Source organism: Salvelinus alpinus, chromosome 1 (assembly GCF_045679555.1).
Source record: "Salvelinus alpinus chromosome 1, SLU_Salpinus.1, whole genome shotgun sequence".
Taxonomy (NCBI): Eukaryota; Metazoa; Chordata; class Actinopteri; order Salmoniformes; family Salmonidae; genus Salvelinus; species Salvelinus alpinus.
In genome coordinates, this window is record NC_092086.1 from 25,396,910 (window position 1) to 25,422,873 (window position 25,964).

The window sequence follows — 25,964 nt, forward strand, 5'->3', positions numbered from 1 at the left end:
CAGCCTCTTTCTCTCGGCGCTGTTTCCCTTCGCTCCTCTCCCCACTCGAGCCCACCCCCCACAGTTTGTTGCTGTTTTTGTGAGCCCTGCCAACTCGTCAGCTGATCCCGCTTGTTCGCTTCATAGTGGGAGGAGACCAGTGCCCCTACAACAGACTGGTTTCCTCCGCTCTATCGTTAACATTTCGAAAAACATCGTAGATTTAAAATAACAAAGTGACGCATGCAAAAAAAAATGTTTTTTCCTAATTTACATGGGAAATCCTCATAAAATAGATAATGTCTTAATAACTGTAGATTAGGCTACTAGGATTCGAGATATGGCATCAGTGATCCGTATCACTCAATGGAAACAATTATACATTTGTGGCTATCATTTAATCCACCAGACGCGTGCCTCGCCCCCTCCAGTGTAGATGATTTAAATAATCCTTTGTTTACATGATGCAGTCCCTCTGTCCGCGGAAGGAGGCTTTTGGTAGTGCTGTGTGATTCCTACCAGCTGTTTCCCGCCTTGAAAGACATCCGATCAGCTGCAACTACACACATACACGTACATGCAGAAGGAAAGAGAGAGAGATTGAGAGCGCCACACAACGAGGGAACCCTATCAGCTGGAAGTAGAGTAACGTTACAACTCCGACTGCTCTGCTACCACATAAGGAAATTTCCGAATTATGAAATTATTCTAGATTTATGAGCAAGGGAATTTGCAACTGGAACATATTTTGTGCGTTAATTCATTTGAACCGGGGGACACACAACTGGAGAGGAAAGCATGGAGTATTTCATGGTACCAGCACAGAAGGTGCCCTCCTTGCAACATTTTAGGAAAACGGAGAAGGAAGTGATTGGGGGTCTTTGCAGGTGTGTGTGCACTTTAACTATTTCGCATTATTTTATATGATCATTTGTTTATCTCTGCTTGTGGTGCGCACTTAGCGACTGTGGCGTGGCAACATGCTTGATTTGATCTGTATGTTATTGTGTACTGTACACGACCCACTGTCAGAGAGCGAGACATTTACCTTTATTGAATATCGATTAAGTACTCATATTAGGTAGAAGACGATTCAGTACATTCATATGTAACTTAATTTTACCTTTACTTTAGCGAAATCTAGACATTTAGTAGCTAACAAACATACCCCACGTGGTTACATGCACACCACGCTACTGCTCTTCTGAGAGATCCCTGGCTATTTTGATATTTTCCCAACGGTTACGTTATGTTTTGGATAAGTATACTAATTTACATAGGAGCAAGAGAGGTAGTACATGTATAACAAAGGTGTCGCACCTTTGTTATGCATGTTTAGCTCACAAGTCCTAGAGGGTACTGTTTGTTCAGTTCGTTGGGGAGCGCGCTGAAGTTATTGTGGGCAGTGCGGCCATGCTTGTGCTAAAGTGGTGAGGGATCTGTCGTAGTCTTCCCTCCAGTAACTTCACATTTCCTGATCATTTATGTAAAATTCACGGTGAAAGTTTAAGTAATCGCATTTGTGCAACGAATTCGCAGTTTCGCTGGTATTCCTGGCCACATTTTGGTGCACTCTACCGTATGCACTGCGTCTTTTATCCCGCAGCTCAGCCATGCCGCCGCATGTAAGAGGAAGCAGTCGCATTGTTGTAATGGCGGAGGACTCGATTAGTGTTTTTGAACGCAGTAGTGTGGCGTCGCGATACATTCTAAAACAGATTGGACCGTTTGAAATTGATTGTGTCGCCGCGAGGCTTTCCGCAACCGATTGAGAAATTAATAGTGGTCTTTTTAATTAGGGGGTGTGTATAGTGGAAGGCCAGTCGATGCATTTGCAACCTTTAGTAGACAGGGAGGCGGAGATGAAGGATAAAGTGTGGTCTGCGCACGTGGTCTGGGACATGTAGTTCTATTTTCGAATTGTGTAAAATTCCAAATGTAGGATTTTGCATAACATTTTCCAAGCAACACTCAATTCTAGTCTTTGAGGTGCACATTTGGTCATAATACATTCTCAAACATGATTCCTCACTTACAAATGTGTATTTATTATGATAATACTTTAATGTTTATTATGTTAATGTTGCTATAATTTGGGGACCCTGTTTAAAGCAACTAATCTAATATACTGTTCCTAGTCTGTCAAGCTATGGTGGTTGTATTTGTGACTGGGCTTGCTATTCGCTACCACCCAGTCGTGATTTGGCAGAGGCTGTGTTTGCTGGCTGGTTTCTGGGTTGTAAGGAAACAGCAGACACGGTCTCTCTCCCCATCTGTGTCTGCACAATTGTTCCCTGTGTTTGCTCTGAGGCAGCTGAGTCAGTACTGATAAGAGCCTTGCTACTATAAAGCTTCCCAGTGATACTCCCATTAGATACAGAGGATGTGGAAGTTCAATTAGACATTTCCCATCCCAAATGGAATCTGTGTGGGAGCCATGCTGAACAAATCAGGATGAAAAACGCTTTTCTGGTTGGAATTCTCACAGGCTGTGTTCCGTGGGTTCAGAGGTCAGAAACAACAGGGTTTGGCCAGGGGTTCTAGCAGGAAAGTCAGCATTGTGTTGTGCAGTGGGCCTTGTGAAGCGTCTGCTAGGGTGTTATAAGAAAACAGCATCAAAGCCTGTTCTGCACTTTCATGCTGTTTTCTCAGGGCACAGTCAGCTTGGTACGTAGGGAGCATGGCACATGACATGGTTGTTACTGTATTTTTAGCATTGAAATTGACCATCACAGTGGTTCTGTTTTGAAAGCTCAACAAAGCTTTGTTTTCTGGCTTGTTTTGATAGTTCATACATGGCTGCGCTGTTGCGCACAGTAGGTTCATTCATGTTTTGAATTTATACTCCATTCAAAACTGACTAATAGAGGTCAACTTGAAGAGCTCGCTTGATATCTACTCTGTGGACCTTTGACCCCTATTGTGTAACCTTACGACCTCTTCTCTTCCTCCCCCCCAGCCTGGCGAACATTCCCCTGACCCCCGAGACGGCGCGCGACCAGGAGCGGCGGATCCGCCGGGAGATCGCCAACAGCAACGAGCGGCGGCGCATGCAGAGCATCAACTCCGGCTTCCAATCGCTCAAGACGCTCATCCCCCACAGCGACGGAGAGAAACTCAGCAAGGTGGGTCCGAGGGAGGAAAGGAAGGGAGAGAAACTCAGCAAGGTAGGTCAGACTTTGACTTGTTTATTAGACAATAACAAATTAAAACCGCGTAACAAACTACAACATGCATTAATGAAATTATAAGAGGACACAATAAAGGCAGAAAGTCCACCACATATTGTGGTCAGCGAGAGAAGGAAATGGGGGGAGAACATTTAGCAAGGTCAGATGGGAGGGAGTTTGAGAGAGAGATCAGACAGGGATATTGGGTTAGTAGGTTAGTCTAGAGAGATCAGACAGACAGGGATATTGGGTTAGTAGGTTAGTCTATAGAGATCAGACAGACATGGATATTGGGTTAGTCTAGAGAGATCAGACACAGTGATATTGGGTTAGTAGGTTAGTCTAGAGAGATCAGACAGACAGGGATATTGGGTTAGTAGGTTAGTCTAGAGAGATCAGACAGACATGGAGATTGGGTTAGTAGGTTAGTCTAGAGAGATCATACAGACATGGAGATTGGGACAGTAGGTTAGTCTAGAGAGATCAGACAGACAGGGATATTGGGTTAGTAGGTTAGTCTAGAGAGATCATACAGACATGGAGATTGGGACAGTAGGTTAGTCTAGAGAGATCAGACAGACAGGGATATTGGGTTAGTAGGTTAGTCTATAGAGATCAGACAGACAGGGAGATTGGGTTAGTAGGTTAGTCTATAGAGATCATACAGACAGGGATATTGGGTTAGTAGGTTAGTCTAGAGAGATCAGACAGACAGGGATATTGGGTTAGTAGGTTAGTCTAGAGAGATCAGACAGATTGGGATATTGCATATCCGCGGCAGCAGGAAGAATGAAGTCCTCCACAATAGTCTGGGGCTTGCTTGTCCTAGCCACTCGGTAGCTCACCATATGAGACACTTCTAGCCCTTTCTTATTAATGGTATCTGTTGCTTTTATACATGTCTTACTACTTGAAAGTCGTCTATTCTAGCTCCAGAAACTCCCGTGGCTTATTTTTCAAATTGGCATGTTTTGTTTCTAAATGTCTGCGCAAGATTGAAGGTTTCATCGAGTTGTGCGATACTTTATCACATATAACACAATGTGGCCGAGGAAAGGCACTACTCCCAATATAAGTGAACCCCAAATCAATGTAGTTCGATGGTCCACCGTCCCAATCTGTTCTTCAGTGCTAATTCCCGCGAGAGAGTAACGGTTGGATGTTAATTATTTGTTAATTATTTGACTATGCTGCCTGTATTTGACATTGTGTTGTTATTTCACTGAACACTAGATGGCTTAATTTTATTTTTGGCAGTGAAACGAGGCTACTCAGGCGAGAGAGAAAACCTCACCTAAATGTATAGCCCCAGTGGAAAATATAAATGGGCTGTTTGAAAACGTGAAGAAAAAATAAATGTTATTTCAAATTTTGTTTATATTTTTTATACTTGTGAATCACATTTTTATTTGGCGTACCCCTGACGGCATTGCGTGTTCCCCAGTTTGGGAATACCTGGTCTAGAGAGATCAGTCAGACAGACAGGGAGATTAAGATAGTAGGTTAAAGTCTAGAGAGATCGGTCAGATGGGTATAGTGGGATAGTAGGTTCAAGTCGAAAGATCAGTCAGACAGACAGGGAGATTGGGTTAGTAGGTTAGTCTAGAGAGATCAGACAGACAGGGATATTGGGTTAGTAGGTTAGTCTAGAGAGATCAGACAGACAGGGATATTGGGTTAGTAGGTTAGTCTAGAGAGATCAGACAGACAGGGAGATTGGGTTAGTAGGTTAGTCTATAGAGATCATACAGACAGGGATATTGGGTTAGTAGGTTAGTCTAGAGAGATCAGGGAGATTGGGTTAGTAGGTTAGTCTAGAGAGATCAGACAGACAGGGATATTGGGTTAGTAGGTTAGTCTAGAGAGATCAGACAGACATGGAGATTGGGTTAGTAGGTTAGTCTAGAGAGATCAGACAGACAGGGATATTGGGTTAGTAGGTTAGTCTAGAGAGATCAGCCAGACAGGGATATTGGGTTAGTAGGTTAGTCTATAGAGATCAGACAGACAGGGAGATTGGGTTAGTAGGTTAGTCTAGAGAGGTCAGACAGGGATAGTGGGACAGTAGGTTAGTCTAGAGAGATCATACAGACATGGAGATTGGGACAGTAGGTTAGTCTAGAGCAGGGGTGTCAGAGTCAAGGCCCGCGGGCCACATCCGGCCCGCGAGAAGGTTTTTTACGGCCCCTGGGATGATCTTGATTTATTATTAGAACCGGCCCGCAGACCGCAGCAAGCCGGCAGCCCGCAGATCTTTTACACGCACCAATACTACATTTCCCACAATGCAACGGTGACGCACCGAGCAGTAGGCTGCTTCATTTCAATATTTATTGGCACAGCAGTCGTCAGCATCACAGTAAAATTAACTTTCAGATACCCATCAAAAATGGCAAAACGGAAGGTGGACACTGAGAACCGGGGGTTTCAAACAAGGTGGGAGTCGGAGTATATGTTCACGGAGGTAGCTGGAAAACCTGTGTGTCTTCTGTGTGGAGAAAGTGTGGCGGTACTGAAAGAGTATAATCTGAGACGACATTATGAAACGAAACACGCGGACAAAAACAAGAATATGGACATGGAACAAAGGCTACAAAAGGCAGAGGAATTAAAACGAGGCCTCAAATCTCGACAGGCTCTGTTCAAAAAAGCCAAATCACAAGGCCAGGCTGCTGTCAAGGCCAGTTTTATTTTGGCAGAAGAGATCGCTAAATCAGCCCGGCCATTTACGGAGGGGGATTTCATCAAAAACTGCATGATTAAAGTTTGTGACGAAGTTTGCCCAGAAAAAAGGCAACTCTTTTTAAATGTGAGTCTGAGCAGAAACACCATTGCCGAGAGAGTAGACCAGTTGTCCATCAATCTAAAAGAGCAGCTTGTGAAAAAGGGAAAAGATTTCATTGCATATTCCTTGGCTGTGGATGAGAGCACCGACATTTCTGACATTGCCCAGTTGTCAATTTTCATCTGCGGAGTGGACTCCAGCCTAAGCGTGACAGAGGAGTTTTTGGCTTTACGTCCTATGCATGGCACAACTACGGGGCATGATTTGTATGAAGAGGTGTCAAGATGTGTAAATGAGATGGAGCTGCCTTGGGAAAAACTTGTGGGTTTGACAACCGACGGAGCACCTGCGATGTGTGGACACAGGAGCGGACTGGTGGCGAAGATACGGGAAAAGATGCAAGAGGAAAACGCGACAGGTGAGCTGACAGCTTATCATTGTATCATACACCAGGAAGCGTTGTGCGGTAAAGCCTTGAAAATGGAGCATGTAATGAGCATCATCACGCGCACAGTTAACTTTATCAGAGCCAAAGGTTTGAATCACCGCCAGTTCAAGGCATTTCTGACGGAGTTAGAAACGGAGCATGGTGATTTGCCTTATCACACAGAGGTGCGATGGCTAAGCCAGGGAAAGGTGCTTCAAAGATGTTTCGAGCTTCGTGAGGAGATTTGTCTGTTCTTGGACAGCAAAGGGAAAGACACAACACAACTCCGAGACGAAATGTTTCTGTGTGAAATGGCTTTTCTGTGTGACATTACGAGTCATCTGAATGCAATGAACTTGCAGCTGCAGGGTCGGGATCATGTCATCTCTGATATGTACAGTACAGTGAAGGCATTTAAAACCAAACTGACTCTGTGGGAGACGCAGATGCGGAAAGAAAATTTGAGCCACTTTCCCAGCTGCCAGACCATGAAAGAGAAGCTCTCTACCAGTGCGTTCCCGAGCGCACAGTTGGCTGATAAAATAGGTATGCTTGCCGCTGACTTTCGACGCCGATTTGCTGACTTTGAAGCACAAAAAAGCAGGTTGGAACTGCTCGGTAACCCATTTGCTGTTGACGTGGAAAGCTCACCACCAAACCTCCAAATGGAGTTGATTGACCTCCAATGCAATGATGCACTGAGGGCAAAATATGCGGCAGTGGGTGCTGCGGAGTTCGCCCGTTTCCTCCCCGACACAATGCCCCAGCTGCGCATCCAGGCTGCTCAAACGTTGTCTATGTTTGGCAGCACATACCTGTGTGAACAACTGTTTTCTTTGATGAACCTGAACAAAACATCACACAGAAGTCGACTTACTGCTGAACACCTCCACTCAATTCTGAGGATTTCCTCAGCTCAGAGCCTTACCCCGAACATTGATGAACTTGTGGAAAAGATGGGACACCACCAAGTATCACCCTCAACCTCAAACAAGTGAACATCACTGTGCAATCACATATTTAGAGTTTTTACTCAGTTCAAGTTTAAAAGTTAAAGTTTAATATTTGTTTTCACTGCATGTTACTTCTCCTTAAACAAAGTGTTGTTTTTGATTAATAGATTTTTGCACTTTATTTTATTGTATTTCAATCCAATTATATTTTAAAAATATTTCAGTTGAGTGGATGATAGAAAATTGCTATTATTGTTTTTTTCTTTGAAGTAAATTTAGCCCACTTTTGCTAAAATAGAAAATATAGGCTACTGATGGTGCCTTGAATACCGGTTTCTTTCATTTAATGTTCATGTTATGGGGATTTTTATATAAAGGAAATTTGTCTTTTGTGTCTGTTGAAAATTAAAGATTACTGACAGAGCCATAAGAAAATATTGCTTTATTTATCTGATCATATTGGAATATATTTGTTAGGTTTTCAGTAGGTTCAATTAGGTTCACTAGACTATATGCGTCATTTAAAAATTTTTCAATGAACATTCGAACAGTCCGGCCCTCGGCTTGTAGCTAAATTTTTTATTTGGCCCTCCGTCCATTTGACTTTGACACCCCTGGTCTAGAGAGATCATACAGACAGGGATAGTGGGACAGTAGGATATCTCCTATCCTCTCTGCATGGTGTGCTTTGCATTCACCTGGTTGGGTAACACCAAACTGACCAGGTTTCTTATCTCTATTTATCAGAGTCCCGCCCAAACTCTTTCCTAACGATCTCTCCTTTGATTGGTTCATTTGGTACCAAATTATTTTACCCACCTGAACCTACTTACCTACTGATTTAACCAATGCAACAAGGAGTTCACTTATTTTTGAACTTGCACTAATTCCTTTTTAATGTTGTTTTTCTGCTACACACGTGATTTCCTGTACACCGACATATGGTATTGGTAAATATAAACCTGTTATGTCAGATCAAAAACACTGGTTCTGATTAAATGAAGATTTCATGGTAAAAAGTAAACAAATCTGTAATAGAACAAGGGGTTCACAAACTTTCAAGCAGACCTGTAACACGTACTGATAAGTTGCTAGTCAAGTCTTCCCTTTGAAGTTGTACAGGCTCTTGTTGCTGCTACAGCACCAGTCAAGAGGCTCTTGTTGCTGCTACAGCACCAGTCAACAGGCTCTTGTTGCTGCTACAGCACCAGTCAAGAGGCTCTTGTTGCTGCTACAGCACCAGCCAACAGGCTCTTGTTGCTGCTACAGCACCAGTCAAGAGGCTCTTGTTGCTGCTACAGCACCAGCCAAGAGGCTCTTGTTGCTGCTACAGCACCAGTCAACAGGCTCTTGTTGCTGCTACAGCACCAGTCAAGAGGCTCTTGTTGCTGCTACAGCACCAGTCAAGAGGCTCTTGTTGCTGCTACAGCACCAGTCAACAGGCTCTTGTTGCTGCTACAGCACCAGTCAAGAGGCTCTTGTTGCTGCTACAGCACCAGTCAAGAGGCTCTTGTTGCTGCTACAGCACCAGTCAAGAGGCTCTTGTTGCTGCTACAGCACCAGTCAATAGGCTCTTGTTGCTGCTACAGCACCAGTCAAGAGGCTCTTGTTGCTGCTACAGCACCAGTCAAGAAGCTCTTGTTGCTGCTATGTATAATTTTGTCGTAGTTATAACAGTGTTCACTCCTCTACAGGCGGCCATCTTGCAGCAGACAGCAGAGTACATCTTCGCTCTGGAGCAGGAGAAGACACGGCTACTGCAGCAGAACAGCCAGCTCAAACGTTTCATTCAGGTGAGACACAGTCATCATTTGGTGTCACTGGTGTGCCCCCCCCCCCCCCCCCCCCCCCATTTAGTTTGGATAAGCAGTTGTTCCTACCAGCATGTGGCTCTCTAGACACACTACTGTGCTCAGAATCATTACTTAGTTTTTTAACAATAGTAATCTGCCCTCAGTAGATGAGAAATGTTCTACTCTTCTCAGCATTTAAAATTCAGTTTACTTTCCTGTGTCCATTCCTTAGTTCATAGACTGTTCATCAAACACACTGCAATGGAAGGAATCACCCGTCGAAGTTCAAATCAAACCTATCTTAGTCCTCCATGACTTACTCTCCCTCCCTCCTTTCGCTCCCTCTCTTGCTCCAACAGGAGTTCAGCGGCTCCTCCCCAAAGAGGAGGCGTGGGGCGGAGGAGAAGGATGAAGGGATCGGTTCCCCAGACATTTTGGAGGAGGAGAAGACGGAGGACCTGCGGAGGGAGATGGTGGAGCTGAGACAGCAGCTGGACAAGGAGCGCTCTGTCCGCATGATGCTGGAGGAGCATTTGAGACAGGAGGAGGTAGGAACAGACCCACAACCACAACAAGTAATTGTCAGGAACCACCGGATTCAGGGTTTGCACAGCGTGTTTGAAGTGATTGAAGTACTTGAATTTGGAGCTCAGAAAATCAAGTCGAGTTGAAAATCAGTCATTTCCTCATTTTGGTCGTTAAAAAGTCCCTGAAAATATTGTAGGCTATTTATAAACTCTCCTGCTCCAATATAATTATCCAATGATTTTATTTCTGATCAGATTTTGTGAGAGTTTCCCACCGTTTCAATTGATGGGTGTTGGGCTAGTTTGTTGTGGTAAAACCATTTCATGAGGTCAACAGAATATTGACTTCAACTTGCCCTTCCATTACAAAGGAAACTGTTTTTGTTGTTGTTGCTTTCTCATTTGAAAAACATGATCGGTCAATTATGATTTTTCAACGCCGATACCGATTATTGGAGGACCAAAAAAAGCCACGCCGATTTGTGTGTGTGTGTATATATATATATATTTGTAATAATGACAATTACAACAATACTGAATGCACATTTTTATTTTAACTTAATATAATACATCATTAAAATCAAATTAGTCTCAAATAAATAATGAAACATGTTCAATTTGGTTTAAATAATGCAAAAACTAAGTGTTGGAGAAGAAAGTAAAAGTGCAATATTTGCCATGTAAGAAAGCTAACGTTTCAGGTCCTTGCTCAGAACATGAGAACACATGAAAGCTGGTGGTTCCTTTTAACATGAATCTTCATTATTCCCAGGTAAGAAGTTTTAGGATAGGACTATTTCTCTCTATACCATTTGTATTTCCTATACCTTTGACTATTGGCTGTTCTTATAGGCACTTTAGTATTGCCAGCCTAATCTTGGGAAGTTGATAGCTTGAAGTCATAAAGAGCGCAATGCTTGAAGCACAGCGAAGAGCTGCTGGCAAATGCAGGAAAGTGCTGTTTGAATGAATGCTTGTGAGCCTGCTGCTGCCTACCATCGCTCAGTCAGACTGCTCTATCAAATATCAAATCATAGACTTAATATAATATAATAACACAGAAATATGAGCCGTAGGTCATTAATATGGTCAAATCCGGAAACTATCACTTCGAAAACAAAACGTTTATTCTTTCAGTGAAATACGGAACCGTTCCGTATTTTATGTAACGGGTGGCAACCATAAGTCTAAATATTGCTGTTACATTGCACAACCTTCAACGTTATGTCATAATTATGTACAATTCTGGCAAATTAATTACGGTCTTTGTTAGGAAGAAATGGTCTTCACACAGTTCGCAACGAGCCAGGCGGCCCAAACTGCTGCATATACCCTGACTCTGCTTGCACAGAACGCAAGAGAAGTGACACAATTTCCCCAGTTAAAATAAATTCGTGTTAGCAGGCAATATTAACTAAATATGCAGGTTTAAAAAATATATACGATTTTAAGACAGGCATTGGTGTTTATGGTTAGGTACACATTGGTGCAACGACAGTGCTTTTTTCGCGAATGCGCTTGTTAATTCATCACCCGTTTGGCGAAGTAGGCTGTGATTCGCTGATAAATTAACAGGCAGCGCATCGATTATATACAACGCAGGACAAGCTAGATAAACTAGTAATATCATCAACCATGTGTAGTTAACTAGTGACTATGTTAAGATTGATTGTTTTTTATAAGATACGTTTAATGCTAGCTAGCAACTTACCTTGGCTCCTTGCTGCACTCACGTAACAGGTGGTCAGCCTGCCACGCAGTCTCCTCGTTGAGTGCAATGTAATCGGCCATAATCGGTGTCCAAAAATGACGATTACCGATTGTTATGAAAACTTGAAATCGGCCCTAATTAATCGGCCATTCCGATTAATCGGTCAACCTCTATACAAAACCCGTATACATCTGAAATGGCGAGGGTGAGATTAATGCTACTGTTAGCCTACATGGACAGGGGGAGATTAATGCTACTGTTCTCCTACATGGAAGGGTGAGATTAATGCTACTGGTAGCCTACATGGACAGAGTGAGATTAATGCTACTGGTAGCCTACATGGACAGAGTGAGATTAATGCTACTGGTAGCCTACATGGACAGGGTGAGATTAATGCTACTGGTAGCCTACATGAACAGGCTTTACCAGTGTGCTTGCATCGCCAACATCTCTACTGGTAGGCTGTAAAATTCAGTCTATTTGAATGCCAATGCATGTACCATTGGGAAGGCCTATAAAATGCACCTTGTGTTTTAGCATGATAATACACGGCCTCATGTCGCAAGGATCTGTACACAATTCCTGGAAGCTGAAAATGTGCCAGTTCTTCTATGGCCTGCATACTTACCAGACGTGTCACCCATTGAGCATGTTTGGGATGTTTGGGCTCTGGACGGATGTGTACGACGGATGTGTACGACAGCGTATTCCAATTCCCGCCAATATACAGCAACTTCACACAGCCATTGAAGAAGAGTGGGGCAACATTCCATAGGCCACAATCAACTGCCTGATCAACTCTATGTGAAGGAGATTTGTCAAGCTGCATGACGCAAATGGTGGTCCCACCAAATACGGACTGGTTTTCTGATCCACGGCCCTACCTTTTCCCCCCAACAGATTTATATCTGTATTCCCAATCATGTGAAATCCATAAATTAGGACCTAATTATTTTATCTCAATTGACTGATTTCCTTATACTCAACAAAGTCTTTATAATTGTAGCATGTTGCGTTTATATTTATGTTCAGTATAGAAAGACCAATCCAAGGCTTTAATGACCATACTCATTAGCAATGTTGCGCAGAGATAATAGATATGACGGTGCATATTCAGTAATGGCCGTGTTATTGTCTCCAGTCTGAGTCCTACCTCTGTTAACCACTCAGGTCTGCTGTGTTGTGGTTGGTGGTACTCAGCCTGAACATGTGTTAGGAGCTCACTCCGAGCAGCAGGAGAGAGCCAGCACCCCAGCCCACTGCCCACAGGTGAGACTGAGAGACATACAATCACACTTGCATATCAATACACACACATATGTTCAGAGGACGCACACATACACACACTACTGATGTGACATACATTATTGTCTCCAGAGGCACCAGGAAGACTCTAAATTGCCACAGTGAAAACGATTCAACACAACACCCATCTGAGAATAACATATAGCTGAGCTCAAGGTTTACCGCGGTCAACCGCTCTGACACATTTACGGTCGGCACACAGATCACTACGCTTCAGTCACATCCTTGAGAGCCCGGGAATCATTCTAGTCCCATATTTTTGTTATTGCTTTTGCCTGATTCTGTTTTGCTCTCAAAATAACACTTTTTTTAATAGAAAAACAACACAACTGGATGTTGTAAGTCCACAATAATGCTTAGACCACACCAGGAGACAACTTTTGAGGTGTGGAAAAAAGAAAGGTTGATTTTGGGGTGTAGTTACACTTTAATTGAACTGCACACCAGCCAGAGACTGTTGTTTGGGTAGCAATGTTTCTGTAGCGCTCATTTGATGGCAGAGTTTACAAAACAAATGTCCACTCGAGTGATGCAAATAATCATGATATCATTCTGCCAGGTAGGCATAGGCCACATTTGTAGTTAACATTTAATTGATAAGGTTTTGGGGAACCTTTTTCAGAAGACGGTTGTCATGACATTAGCATCATCACTAGCGGCTACACGAAGTGGTAGACAAACGTGCACACAGACAGGGGCATTCCTGTGTTGTTGCCTCTTCAGAAAGTTGAAGGAAAATACGAATCACTGATGCATTTTGTTCATTTTATATGGCCCTAGAAATCCAGTCTCTGCTGTGACGGTCTCCCCCTCCTACCCTCCCTCACGGTGGCATCTCAGGTTGAATAGGGAGCAACATGATGTCACTAGGGCTCAGGCTGGAGAATATGTAGTGAGAGGAACATAGTAAGGTCTATGGTAGTTGTATTGTTGTTCACCAGAGGGCAGCAGAAGCTCCTTGGAAAGAGGTGTTGGGAAGATGAGTTTGCTGATGTGTTTTCTTGTTATTAAATAATAAAGCTTGGATATAATCTGTTGTTAGTCATCACGTGGCGTTTTAGGATGACTGAACCAAATGGCTTGCTCTTTCTACAAATGCACTTTTCACTGAGTGCGAGTGTCAACCAGAGTGTTTTCGGGGATCGGTTTGGGCAAGGAGAGGTGCAGAATCACTCGTCTTGATCCCATGAATACAGTGCATTCAGAAAGTATTCAGACCCCTTGACCTTTTCCACATTTTGTTACGTTACAGCCTTATTCTAAAATGGATCAAATGTATTATTTTACTCATCAATCTACACACAATACCCAATAAGGACATAACGAAACAGCTTTTTAGAAATTTTAGCAAATGTATTGAAAATAAACAACTGAAATATTATATTTACATAAGTATTCAGACCCTTTACTCAGTGCTTTGTTGAAGCACCTGTTTTTTCTTTGTCATTATTGGATATTATGTGTAGATTGGTGAGGGGGGCAAACAATTGAATCAATTTTAGAATAAGGCTTTAACGTAACAACATGTGGGAAAAGGTCAAGGGGTCTGAATACTTTCTGAATGGGGTTTGTGATTCTGTGCAGTCTGACTCTGTTGTCCCTCTCTAACATTCACAACGTTTATCTGTGTGACCTCTTCATCCTCCTGTCCCTCCAGGTGCTGGCCCCCAGGTCGCCCCCCGCCCCCACCCACCACCCCACGGTCATCGTCCCAGCCCCGCCTCCCCATCACGTCACCGTGGTAACCATGGGCCCGGCCTCTGTCATCAACACAGCCTCCACGTCTCGCCAGAACCTGGACACCATTGTGCAGGTGAGCCAAAGAAGAACACTAGTGGAGAAATTGTAGTTTTATCAAACGCAGGGAGAAAAAACTGCGCTCTCTGAATTTATGCAACTGTTATCTTTGGTATGTTGCAGATAGATTTTTCTTCAGTCAGTTTGTAAAACATTTGGTAGTTCTATGGAAAGTGTCCATAAAAAGTGGCAACTGTCAGTGCATTTCCACATGTGAACACCAGATGGTGGTGAAGTCAGTGTCTGCCACTGCTGTTTGTCACTCACTCTGCTTCCCCCCATATCTGTCTCTCCCTCCATCTCCAGGCCATCCAGCACATTGAGAGCATCCAGGAGAGGGTGGGGGAGGAGGAGCAGCGCCGGGCGGTGATCGTCACCCAGGGACGCGCCCTCACAGACACAGCGGGGTCCGACACGGCGTCCGACAGTGAGGGGCCAGAGGACTGCTCACTGCCCTGAGGCCTCCCATCACACACAGGGGCCACGAGAGGGGGCCCCATACAACACCCACAATACTCTGATTATATGGCAATTTATTAGGTTGGATAGACGGATCAGACTCACACACACACATTGAACTAGGATAGTCTACTGTAACCGGATAAATACACACGCACACATCTTTCTGTCTCTCTTTTCTGTTTTCTTGCTTTTTCTCAAACTGGACAAAAAAAATCAGTAGAAAGGTGATGGGTTGACCTGACAGTTCCACATAGCTCAGCAGCCAGCAGCCTTCCCAACGGTCACGACGCACCCATCCAACCCACTCCCTCTCTGGGCCTGGCTTCTCCAGAGGGCTGCCTGAGGATGGAAGTGTCACACCCAGGTCCAGCCCGGTCCCTTGGCTCAGTTGGCCAATGGAGACTCTTTCTCACCTTCTCCAAAACCAACTAAGCAACTTATGCCCAGCGAGCAGGAGAGCGCGCCTGGACAGGACAGGTGTACCCCAACCAGCAGCACAGCCGTCCCAGGCGACCCCACACCCCCCCATACGAGAGATAATTTCTACAAGAAGTCTTCTACTTCCTGTATCTCTTCACCATATTTCTGCCCAGTGGGATCTCCCCTGAGCGATGAGACACTGTGAGCATTCAAAGACACATTCTGAAGCAGTTCTAACACACCTTTTTGGCTCCTTAGTAAGAGAAAATGTTGTCGTTTTTCTGTTGTACTTTACAAAGAATTTGTAAGAGTTTGTGTTACAGGTTTTCTTTTTGATCTTGTGTTCTGCTCGGGGGCTCTGGATGATAAATCACAGGGATTGTACTGAAACGTGACAACACAGAAAATGCCCATATTGACGCAGCTAGAGGTCTGTTCATTTCAGTGGTGCTTACTATGGAAAGAGGAGGAGTGCACTTACGGTTCCCTCTGTCTCTTTTTGCGCCATCACACTTTTTACTGGGCTGGGTTCCCAGTAGACATTTATGTAGGCGACACTCTCCCCTAATTACAAACAAGTATGTTGGTTGCATCAGTAGTACAGATGAAAACCTGTAACACTGATTCACCCTTTTGTCTGTTGCTTCAGACATTTTGGCATCTAGCTTGTTGAATAAGCTAATCGATGGGTACGCCTTGAGTTTTTAAAACCCTTTGTGTGTTTTTGCTGTTGTACACATAGGATAGGCTGGTGTATCCAGCTCCACGCTGTAATTAGGTGGGTTGTGTCCGGGGTTAGGAAAGCCCTGTATTTGGGACAGGCCTCTGTTTGATATTGTAGGAGAACACACACACCCCCCCCTGTGCAATTAATGGTCCCATCATCTGATAAAGCTCCTCCCATCATTTGTCCCTGAGTTTTGGAAACGTCTCTGATGTTTGTGAGTTCAGAACCTTAACGGCCAGTCAAATGACTGAGCATTTGACTATGTATTCACTAATAGGAACAAGCGTCCTGAGGGGGGGAAGGTGTCTGTGGTATCACCATACTACTCAGCATCGTGATACTTGGCTTGGTATCACGTCATAATGTTGATATTGTGACCCCACTCTGAAAATAGGCACATTTTCTTGTGGTTTCCACAGATTTCTAGAATGTCTCTGCAACAAAAATGTTTTGGGCCCTCAGCCAGGGATGCTAACTGGTATTGTCTGTTTTTATTATTGTGCTTTTGGGCGTGTATCATTCTCTCTGTGAAGTCTGTCTATGATGGTTTTGTTGTGCCCCAGATATGACAGTGGTTTTACAGGGATCACAGACACTTTTTCAAAAGCCTGAGTTTTCCCAGGCTAACCTGACTGAACCTGGCTGTATTGAAGGTTCTCCTATCCCGTGGAGTGAGGAGGGAATGCAGACAGACATGTACAGTCATGGTGTGTTCGAGAGACCCAGATTCTGTGCAGATTGTCAGATCCTTACAATACTTACAGAAATTGTGCAGAATATGCCCATCTGGATTGCACCCAGGATAACACGCTGCCTGGGGTGTGTGAAGAGAGCGAGGGGGGCAGCGGTTTGCCATAACACAGCTTCTAATGTGCAGGGTAGGCACTGTGAGGCCAGCCTTAACTCAACCCTGGAGTCAGAGCGAGAAAGAGGTAGAGGCTGGCTACACCTATAGGGAAAGCCTGAACATTGTTCAATAGGAGTGATGCTGTAAACCTTTTTGTCGAGAACCTCCCAATATAAATACACACTTGGCGGCTTATGCTTTGTTTTAGTGTGCTGTGGTTTCCAAGAGGAGATGTGGATGCATTGTTTTTAGACATTCCAGAAGATTCCACCAGTACCTTTAGCATCTTTAACTGGCACTTTTCAAGAGCAAAAAGCAACGGTTTTGTCCGAGGTTATTTTTGGCCACAATACGGCCAAACGCAAAGGAATCGTTTTTTATGTAAAATTATTTGATGGCAAATTGGATTGATTTGTTGATTGTCCCTTATGTCTTCCCATTGAGTGTAGAGGGAGTCCTTTACTGCTGGACAGATGAGACGCATCTCCCTCCTATCCTTCCTTCTTGGTATTTACAGTGGATTCACACGGGCCACGTTCAAGGCCACTTCACTGCAGTCACATGCCAGAACCTCACAATGCCTGGATAGGTGTTTTTGTATCAGCTTACCACAAAATGATACCGCCAACTGATGCCCGACTGGAAAGTCAGTGAGGTGGCACGCAACCACAGGCTGCTGCGTGCAGTGCAACTGCAATGTAGTCAGCCTGGAACGCGACCACTGTGTTCACCCAGGAAGAAAACCAACTTAGCCATGTTGAGTTCCATTATTTGGAAATGGTCAGTAATTCTTGAGGTGTGCCCTCTATAAACCTTGTAATCTGGATCGGAGGGGGCAGTCCTCCGAGACAGTCCTATTGATTGCTGAACAAAATGTTATTTTTTTTGTTTGGTTACGCTTTATGCTATGTCCGTAGAAACCTTTTCGTACCCCTTTTCAGTACCTGTGTTCAAACATTTCCTCTGCTGATGCCAAGCACTGTCCCATAGATTTTTGTGTGTATCTTCTATACGATATCTCTGTTAGATACATAACAGATTGCCTGTGAGGTGGTCAGGGAGGGGGTCAGTGAATGGGGGGGGGTTACGATTCTAAAGCACTTACTGTACTATATATGGGAGAGGGTTCCTCTTATTTTTGTAAAAGGGGGCCTCACCTCGGCTGAAGCTCTTGATATGTTGTGAGACTAAAACCACACAGCTGTGTATTTCCCCCTTTCCCTGTGTCTGACCCGGTCATATACCCTGGGTGTATTCATTAGGCACCAAACGGAAGAAAATGGACTGAAACAGGGAGATACTACCTGACCTTGCTCAATAAGAAACAGTTGTTTTCCTTTTCCATTGCTACGGTGTGCCCTAGTGAATACAACCCCTGTCCCATGTCTGTCTGTCCCTCATCTCTTTGTCTGTCTGTGGTCAACACAAGACTCTCATCCTGTCTTCTCTCTCCGTCACTCACGCTCTCCGTCACTCACGCCCTCCTCTCCTCCCCAGCTCCTCTTTATCTGTTGTCTTATGTTTTGTTGGACAGTCAGTCCACACGGTCGTTGAGAAGCTATTATATGTAGAGTTTTTTTTAAGAAGAAACTTGTGGGTGGATAAAGAAGAGGCTTGTGCCTTTTGTAAAGACAGAATAATAAAGTTTGTACTTCGTTTTTTACAAGTTGGTCTCGTTTCTGTTTGTTATCACTTTGTGTAGCTAGCACGCTAGCATTTAAGAGCAGTTTAACTGTCAGATATCTGTTTTTAAACGTATTACATTTTTACGGCAGTGCAATTTCTATGACACCGGTGATGTTATAGCAAAGAGTTAAAAAAGGGTTGTGTTCTGTAGTCTTGAAACGGGTTTTATTGAACGTGGCCCAGGTTCTCGCTCTCCTTCCCTCCTGTTGGTTCACTCTCTGGTTTATGTATATGTGTCCCTTTGTGATTGGTTGTTGTGCCAGAAGCCCCTGGGCCAACCCACACTCAGGCTAGTCTGGCGCTAAATAAGGATGACCCACTGTCACCATCGGCGTCTGTGACAGTTTGCAGCACTAGTGACTCCAGTAGGTGGCATGTCACTGTCCTCTAGTACTTCAGTGTCTATGCAGTGTTCATTTTCAGTCTCTCATTCCCTCACTCGTTCTTTCTCGGCCTGTCTAGCTCACAGGTTCACACTGGATATGTGATCGCCATTCAAAAACGTCCCATTGGAATTCTGGAATGGTAAGTGTTCTGGTGCCCAGACCCACTCTGAATCATGCCCCCATGATGGTACTGCAGGGATAATGACACTCGCCTTGTTATGACAGGCACTATCCATGTTGTCTGGGTGGAAATTAGCAGCTGTCAAATGGCAGATTTGATTGTCAAAAGAAAGGATTTTCAATGACTCCATTGTTTGCTCAAGCTATAATTGAAGCTCTAGAAGTTTCTGAATCTAGATGTTTCTGAAACTACACGTACTCAAACCAAGGGACACCTTTTGACTTCAGTGCTCTATAGGATTGGAGTCTATTCCATTTCAATTCAAGAAGTACACTGAAATTCCTATTCTCAATGCTTTTCAATTAGGAAAATGTGGAATTGGAATTTAGTTTACCTCCTGAATTTACTGCAATTGAAAGGGAATTGGTCACAATCCTGGTGCTCTGTTATTCAGAGATATTCTAGGTAGGGCCAGGAGTTTTTCTTATCACTTGACCTGATTGGACATCAACATGTACCTGGTCTGACTGGGCCTCAACATGTACGTGGTCTGACTGGGCCTCAACATGTACCTGGTCTGACTGGGCCTCAACATGTACCTGGTCCGACTGGGCCTCAACATGTACCTGGTCCGACTGGGCCTCAACATGTACCTGGTCTGACTGGACCCCAACATGTACCTGGTCTGACTGGACCCCAACATGTACCTGGTCTGACTGGACCCCAACATGTACCTGGTCTGACTGGACCCCAACATGTACCTGGTCTGACTGGACCTCAACATGTACCTGGTCTGACTGGACCTCAACATGTACCTGGTCTGACTGGACCACAACATGTACCTGGTCTGACTGGTCACATGGTCAGGGAAACTCCTGGTCACTAGAGCATCTGAATACACACAAAACAATCAGCACATTCTAGACTGTTGTAGAATGTTGGGCATCTTCAATCAAAATGGTATCCACTGAAATGGGGGGGGGGGGACACAGCAGGAGGTGGAGAATGTTCACAATGACTAAGGTTGTGTTTCTCTGCTCAGATGTTGCTGGAGCATGCCAGAACTTACAATGCCTGGGTAGGTATTTTACGTATCAGCTAACCACATACGGTATGTTCTAGCAATCTGGTGCGAGACGGCACAGTCTGACGTGGCACACAACCATTGGTTGATGCATGCAACGTCTGAGCGGGGGAACACGACATAAATAAACATGATAGTACCAGACTGTGAAGTTGGAGCTAGTCTCGTGTGACAGACTTGACTTCAACCGTTTTATTCCATGGTGAGCATAGGTCATCCATGGATGATCTCCACCTCCACCATTTCTTTTGCTTCTTCCCATGAATACTTCTGTTCTTCCATCTAGGTGTTCCTTGGTCTTCCACTGTTTATTTTGTCCAGTGGTTTCCTTGTCAGGGACCAGGGTTTGGTGAAGATGGATGTTCCTAGTGGTCCATCCAGCCCCATTATCTGCATTTTATTTGGATGTCTATTTTGTCAACAACAAAAATGTTTTTGTTTATATTTGGCCAATGTATCCCCAGAATGATCCATGGACATGTTTGGTCTTGAAACAAACAAATAACATGAATTGATTAGGTTCCGAGATTATGTTGCGGAGCACATGCACATGGTGCGGAGGCACAGAATGTACAGACCATGTGTAAACGAGACGGATCTAAGTCTGGAGAACATGAACATCACACACACCAAGAGGTGAGAACAAAAGTCACCCATAAGAAGGACAGTATCCTGGAATAGAGATGGCCCAAGTCAAGATATACAGTGGGGCCAAAAAGTATTTAGTCAGCCACCAATTGTGCAAGTTCTCCCACTTAAAAAGATGAGAGAGGCCTGTAATTTTCATCATAGGTACACTTCAACTATGACAGACAAAATGAGACAAAAAATCCAGAAAATCACATTGTAGGATTTTTAATGAATTTATTTGCAAATTATGGTAGAAAATAAGTATTTGGTCAATAACAAAAGTTTATCTCAATACTTTGTTATATACCCTTTGTTGGCAATGACAGAGGTCAAATGTTTTCTGTAAGTCTTCACAAGGTTTTCACACACTGTTGCTGGTATTTTGGCCCATTCCTCCATGCAGATCTCTAGAGCAGTGATGTTTTGGGGCTGTTGCTGGGCAACACGGACTTTCAACTCCCTCTAAAGATTTTCTATGGGGTTGAGATCTGAAGACTGGCTAGGCCACTCCAGGACCTTGAAATGCTTTTTTTTACAAGTTTTAGGGCCATCCTTTAACACTGCCTGGTATAGAGGTCCTGGATGGCAGGAAGCTTGGCCCCAGTGATGTACTGGGCCGTTTGCACTACCCTCTGTAGTGCCTTGCGGTCGAAGGCCGCATTGACTCTGTACCAGTATCCCCCTGTATATAGTCTCGATATTGTTATTTTACTGCTGCTCTTTAATTACTTGTTACTTTTATTTCTTATTCTTATCTGTATTTTTTTAAGCTGCATTGTTGGTTAGGGGCTTGTAAGTAAGCATTTCACTGTAAGGTCTACACCTGTTGTATTTGGTGCATGTGACAGATAACATTTGATATGTTAGTTGTCTACTACCTCTGCCCAATGCCTGGTGGTGTTCAGAGTAGAGCCCTCACCCTGTAAGTCTGCCCTTTATTTAACAGGGAGGGTGAATGTGTACCTTAAGTCCTCAAGAAAGAGATGTTCCTGTGTAAGACATGTTCATGCATTTCCTCCTGTGATACAACAATTCCCTCTAACCAGCACCAAACTGCCATGGTGAAACTAAATCCCACCATCTTCTCCAGTTTCAGAAGGTACTGGACAGTACAGAGCAAAAATGAAATTGGTCATGAACCACTCTTTGGCTTCAATACATTTTGAAGTAACATTTTTAACCCGCATATTTGAGGATTCATTTACGGTTAGACATTAATTCCGACTGAGTTGTTATGAGATTATTTTCACCACAGTGTCTGGTTCACTGTGATAAAGTACTAAGCCCCCATCACGCTGTTTTGGAGAGCCAGGGTGACTGTGGTCTTGCTGTGCCAGCCAACACACACACACACAGACATAAACAAAGACCCATACACACACACACAGTCAAGCTCTGTCACATTTATGATTGATAACCCCCAAACATGGCATCCAAATGGACATAATTCTTTATTTTTAACAGGCCTAGAGTGAGTTCGACAGCTCATTTCAACGCCAGAATCAACCTCGTTAAATGAAAATTATTTATTGTGAATTGTTTGTGTAGCAAAAGTGATACAACTGTCACAGCTACAGTACTTGCTAATTGCATTCTGTTGTTGACAAGGCGTTGCTGCTTGTTCCATTTTCATGTTGATCAGATAATGGGTGTAATTTGTGAATATGGTTTATCGTAATTATTATTTTAATTATCCCTAAATCCTAAAAGATCATAATTTGCTCAGTGGGTGTAGAATGTAAATGAGTTGATTTTACCACTCATTCAACCATATGAATGTATCAGCAGTCCCAGTTTGTACAGCATCTAATAGTACATGCTATTTTAATCCGTATACCATTGTATAATATAATTGAGGAATGATTTGACAAGGAAATGCTAAACCTCTGTCCCTATGTGTTGACCTCAATGCCCAAACTGCCTGTCTATCTAAACAAGAGACAGTCAGCTGCCGCTACGCGCAAGGCCCCGTGTGGCAGCTCTGACGCCTGTGATGCCTGCCACACACACACACACACACACACACACATTGATGCCTGCCACACACACACCCTCCACCCAACGGCCCTCTCTCTTTCTCGCTCTGTCCCGCCCCCTGTTCTACCTCATACCCTTTGACTTTCTTACCTTGGTATATATAGTCAGTGAGGCTATCAGAGTTCTCCTGGCAGCCATCATGAAGGGTATTGTCTCAATCTGCTGCTTCTTCAGCCTGCTGGTCCTGGCCTTAGCAGGTAAGGGGCCTCACACCTTATCTACCGTTTTATGTTTATGTGGATGTCGATATAAATAGATTTTGTATGGGTGTGTGTTTATAGGCTTATTAGTGCTTTTGGTCGTTGGAAGACTACAGTACTGGACTGTACATGTCCTGGGGTACAGCTCATGTATCAAATGTATGAGATGTGGCATGGTTGGGTTGGATGTCTTGGCTGTCTGCATGCTTTCATTGTCCAGTCAGTTTGCTGGCTTACTTTTTTTTTAAAGTCTGAGATCTCTCTGCCAGTACTTCCAGACATTCTTTTCCGTGGACTAAACTGTCTTACTCTTCGGGCTTTTAGCAGATGGATTCTTCTGTCAGTCAGTTGTGTGGGTTTATAGGGACAGAGAAGGTACTGTAGAAATTTAGTTTTTGTATATTTTTTTAGTGTTGTAGTTTAAGCCAGGACTTGCAGGGGTCCTTCAACCAGTGGCGGTCACCTGGACACAGGCATGAGCATAGACAACCGTGTCCCTCTCTCTCTGCTACCCTGCAGCCCTATTTAAAAGGGTTTCAATGTGGTAGAACACTGGGTTCAATCAGGACAGAATATTTTAAGGGCTCCGTCCTCATCTCATCTTTTTAGAGAAACACATTTTAAAATGGTGCCAACTTGGCACATCTTGTAGTCTCTCGTTATTTTTACTGTGTGTGCGCATATATTTCTTTATTAAGCCTCATCGAGATCTTTATTGGTCTCACACACACACACACACAGTGGGTGTGACTTTAATAAACGAGAAGCTTTTTGGCGTGGTGACGGTGTGTCAGCTGTCCTAAAGCATGGCACCAGCTGATGGAACGTCTCAGACTGTACTAGAGAGAAGAGCTTGCCTTCCCTCACTGTATCACTCTCTCTCCCTCTCTCGCTTTCTTTGATTCTTTTCTCTCTCTCACTTTCTCTCCCTTTCTTAAATGTCTCTCCCCCCTCTCTCTTTCCCTTTCTTAGAATGTCTCTCCCTCCCCTCTCTCTGTCCTTGCTGATAGTAGACATGTCATAGGGACATGTTTGATACTTGTATCTATTGACTGATTAGCTTTGACATTTTACTGGATTGATTAATATATATTACATACTTGTATTGTCAAGTGATTACATGTATTGTCCATAGCTTTATCTGCCTTTGTGTTGAAATAAAATGCCCAGATGACATCCAGATCAGCTTCTCTCCAGAAATGTGGTAGAGAGATCTCTCGAAAGTAAAACAGTTTCTTCCTGTTACCCTTGTCCGTCCTTGGGCTCCGCTCAGCACCAGGGCAACATGCTTTCCTATCCCAATCCCAGCCTGCTGTCAGATGTCTAGGATTGGAAGGCAGGCGTCCCGTAACCGGACACCGTCCACTATAGGTCCCCCATCCCTCTTCCCCTCCTCTCCCCGCGGCCTCCTTCCACCCCTCCCCAGACCCAGCTCTACCCTTTAGCCACATTGCCTTCACAGCTGCTGTCACCCTGCACTGTCACAATGACAATTTATTCCCAGCAGCTGGCCTTATAGGGACATGCATTATCGAGTCAGGCGGGGCCGGAGGAGGGAGGAGGCCGGAGCAGGAGCACACAGACCCTGCTAGCGGTTCTGACTAGAGGGACTACAGCTACGGTTGAAAGTTACTTTTTCGTAACCGGTTAGGATCATTTATACAGCAGGCTAGGAGAATTAACGTGGCAGGTTAGGAGACTTAGGTTAATGTTAGGAAAAGGGGTTAGGGTTAGTTAAAATGGTATCCTAACCTGCTACCGAAAGTAACTTCTGGTTGTAGCTGTACTCCCTCTAGTCACAAACCCTGCTAGCTTAGCTTGGGCCTAGTCTGGTCCAGCAGCGTGGGTGGCTAACTATGTAGCGTTGAATAGCAAAGCAAGGTGGCTAATGCTAGCAGAGGAGGCTGGTGGGAAGAGCTATAGGAGGGGTTCATTGTAATGGCTGGAAAGGAAATGTCTGTTTGATACCGTTCAATTTATCCCATTCCAGCTATTACAATGAGCCCGTCCTCCTATAGCTAGGTTTGTTAGTGTGTAACACTGATTCCATGGAGCGCTACTGTAGGGTGTTGTTGTTCCTGTGGATAGCTTGTTCATATGAGTGGAGAAGGACTGACAGGAAGTTCCCCTGGGCTAACGAGGTTAGCATTAGCCTACTTTAGGCTTATGTTAGCATCGCCTAGATTACACTGTAAAACTGAACTGTGGGGATGTTGTCTGTATTTAACAAAATGGTTGCCAGTAAATGTTGTTTCCTTGGTATGCATGAGGTCCTTCAAAGCCCATGGAAACAGTAGTGGTAACGACTAAGAGTATTGCACGGTAGCTGAAGTGTTGGAGTGATACACTGGTTAAGAGATTGGAGCGTCCAGATGGAAATCCCATACTGTCATGTTCAGTTAGGCTATTGTATGTCATCAGCAAATTATAATACTGCAATGGTTATAAATGACATGGCTCCTTTAATTGGATTCATCACTGCTACAAAGGATACTTGTTATCCTGACAATGTTAATGGCTATTTCTACAGGCCACCTGTTTAACCAGGAGTGGTGCTCAGACACTGTACTGCTCATTCAGACAAGGGTCGGTCTTGTCTTCCTGTTGTGTTAACTGGACCATTTTCTCTTTTCTTACTTAAAGCAGAATCCTGATTTTTGGATGATTTATGCATTGAAGTCAGTGGGAGATAAGTGTTAACAGTTGATTGCTGTACTGGCCTGTGTTCCTGACTGTTTACACTAGAAGCCATAATACTTTCTGGATCGAATCCCTGAGCTGACAAGGTAAAAATCTGTCATTCTGCCCCTGAGCAAGGCAGAGCAAGTTGCACCTGAGCAAGTTCCCCTGGCGTGGGTGACGTGGATGTCGATTAAGGCAGCCCCTCGCACCTCTCTGATTCAGAGGGGTTGGGTTA

General features: G+C 44.1%; 2 protein-coding genes across 4 annotated transcripts in view; both read left to right on the forward strand.

The window, feature by feature from the left end:
* Positions 1–144: 144 nt before the first annotated feature.
* Positions 145–18,569, forward strand: tfap4 (transcription factor AP-4 (activating enhancer binding protein 4)). 3 transcript variants are annotated; one of them, XM_071394862.1, is made up of 7 exons: positions 145–866; positions 2,939–3,104; positions 9,009–9,107; positions 9,467–9,655; positions 12,516–12,614; positions 14,308–14,463; positions 14,754–18,569. In XM_071394862.1, the coding sequence occupies exons 1-7, from the start codon at positions 778–780 to the stop codon at positions 14,904–14,906; spliced, it is 951 nt and encodes a 316-aa protein (XP_071250963.1). In that variant the 5' UTR covers positions 145–777; the 3' UTR covers positions 14,907–18,569. The 3 variants fall into 3 exon arrangements, with proteins under 3 accessions (XP_071250963.1, XP_071250964.1, XP_071250961.1); XM_071394860.1 differs by having other exon boundaries at positions 152–866; positions 2,939–3,146; XM_071394863.1 differs by lacking the exon at positions 12,516–12,614 and having other exon boundaries at positions 147–866; positions 2,939–3,146.
* A 4,344-nt stretch (positions 18,570–22,913) lies between these two features.
* Positions 22,914–25,964, forward strand: part of srl (sarcalumenin) — a 34,855-nt gene continuing 31,804 nt past the window's right edge. The window contains exon 1 of the mRNA XM_071394864.1: positions 22,914–23,044. Coding sequence (XP_071250965.1) covers positions 22,987–23,044 — 58 coding nt within the window. The 5' untranslated portion in view covers positions 22,914–22,986. The remainder of the gene's footprint in view (positions 23,045–25,964) is intronic.

What these genes read in the sequence shown, in the direction of transcription:
- tfap4 (XM_071394860.1), top strand. Translation starts at nt 778, where the DNA reads ATGGAGTATTTCATGGTACCAGCACAGAAGGTGCCCTCCTTGCAACAT. An exon ending in AGCTCAAACGTTTCATTCAG is followed by an intron (nt 9,108 to 9,466) that starts GTGAGACACAGT and finishes TTGCTCCAACAG; the next exon opens with GAGTTCAGCGGCTCCTCCCC. An exon ending in ACCTGGACACCATTGTGCAG is followed by an intron (nt 14,464 to 14,753) that starts GTGAGCCAAAGA and finishes CTCCATCTCCAG; the next exon opens with GCCATCCAGCACATTGAGAG.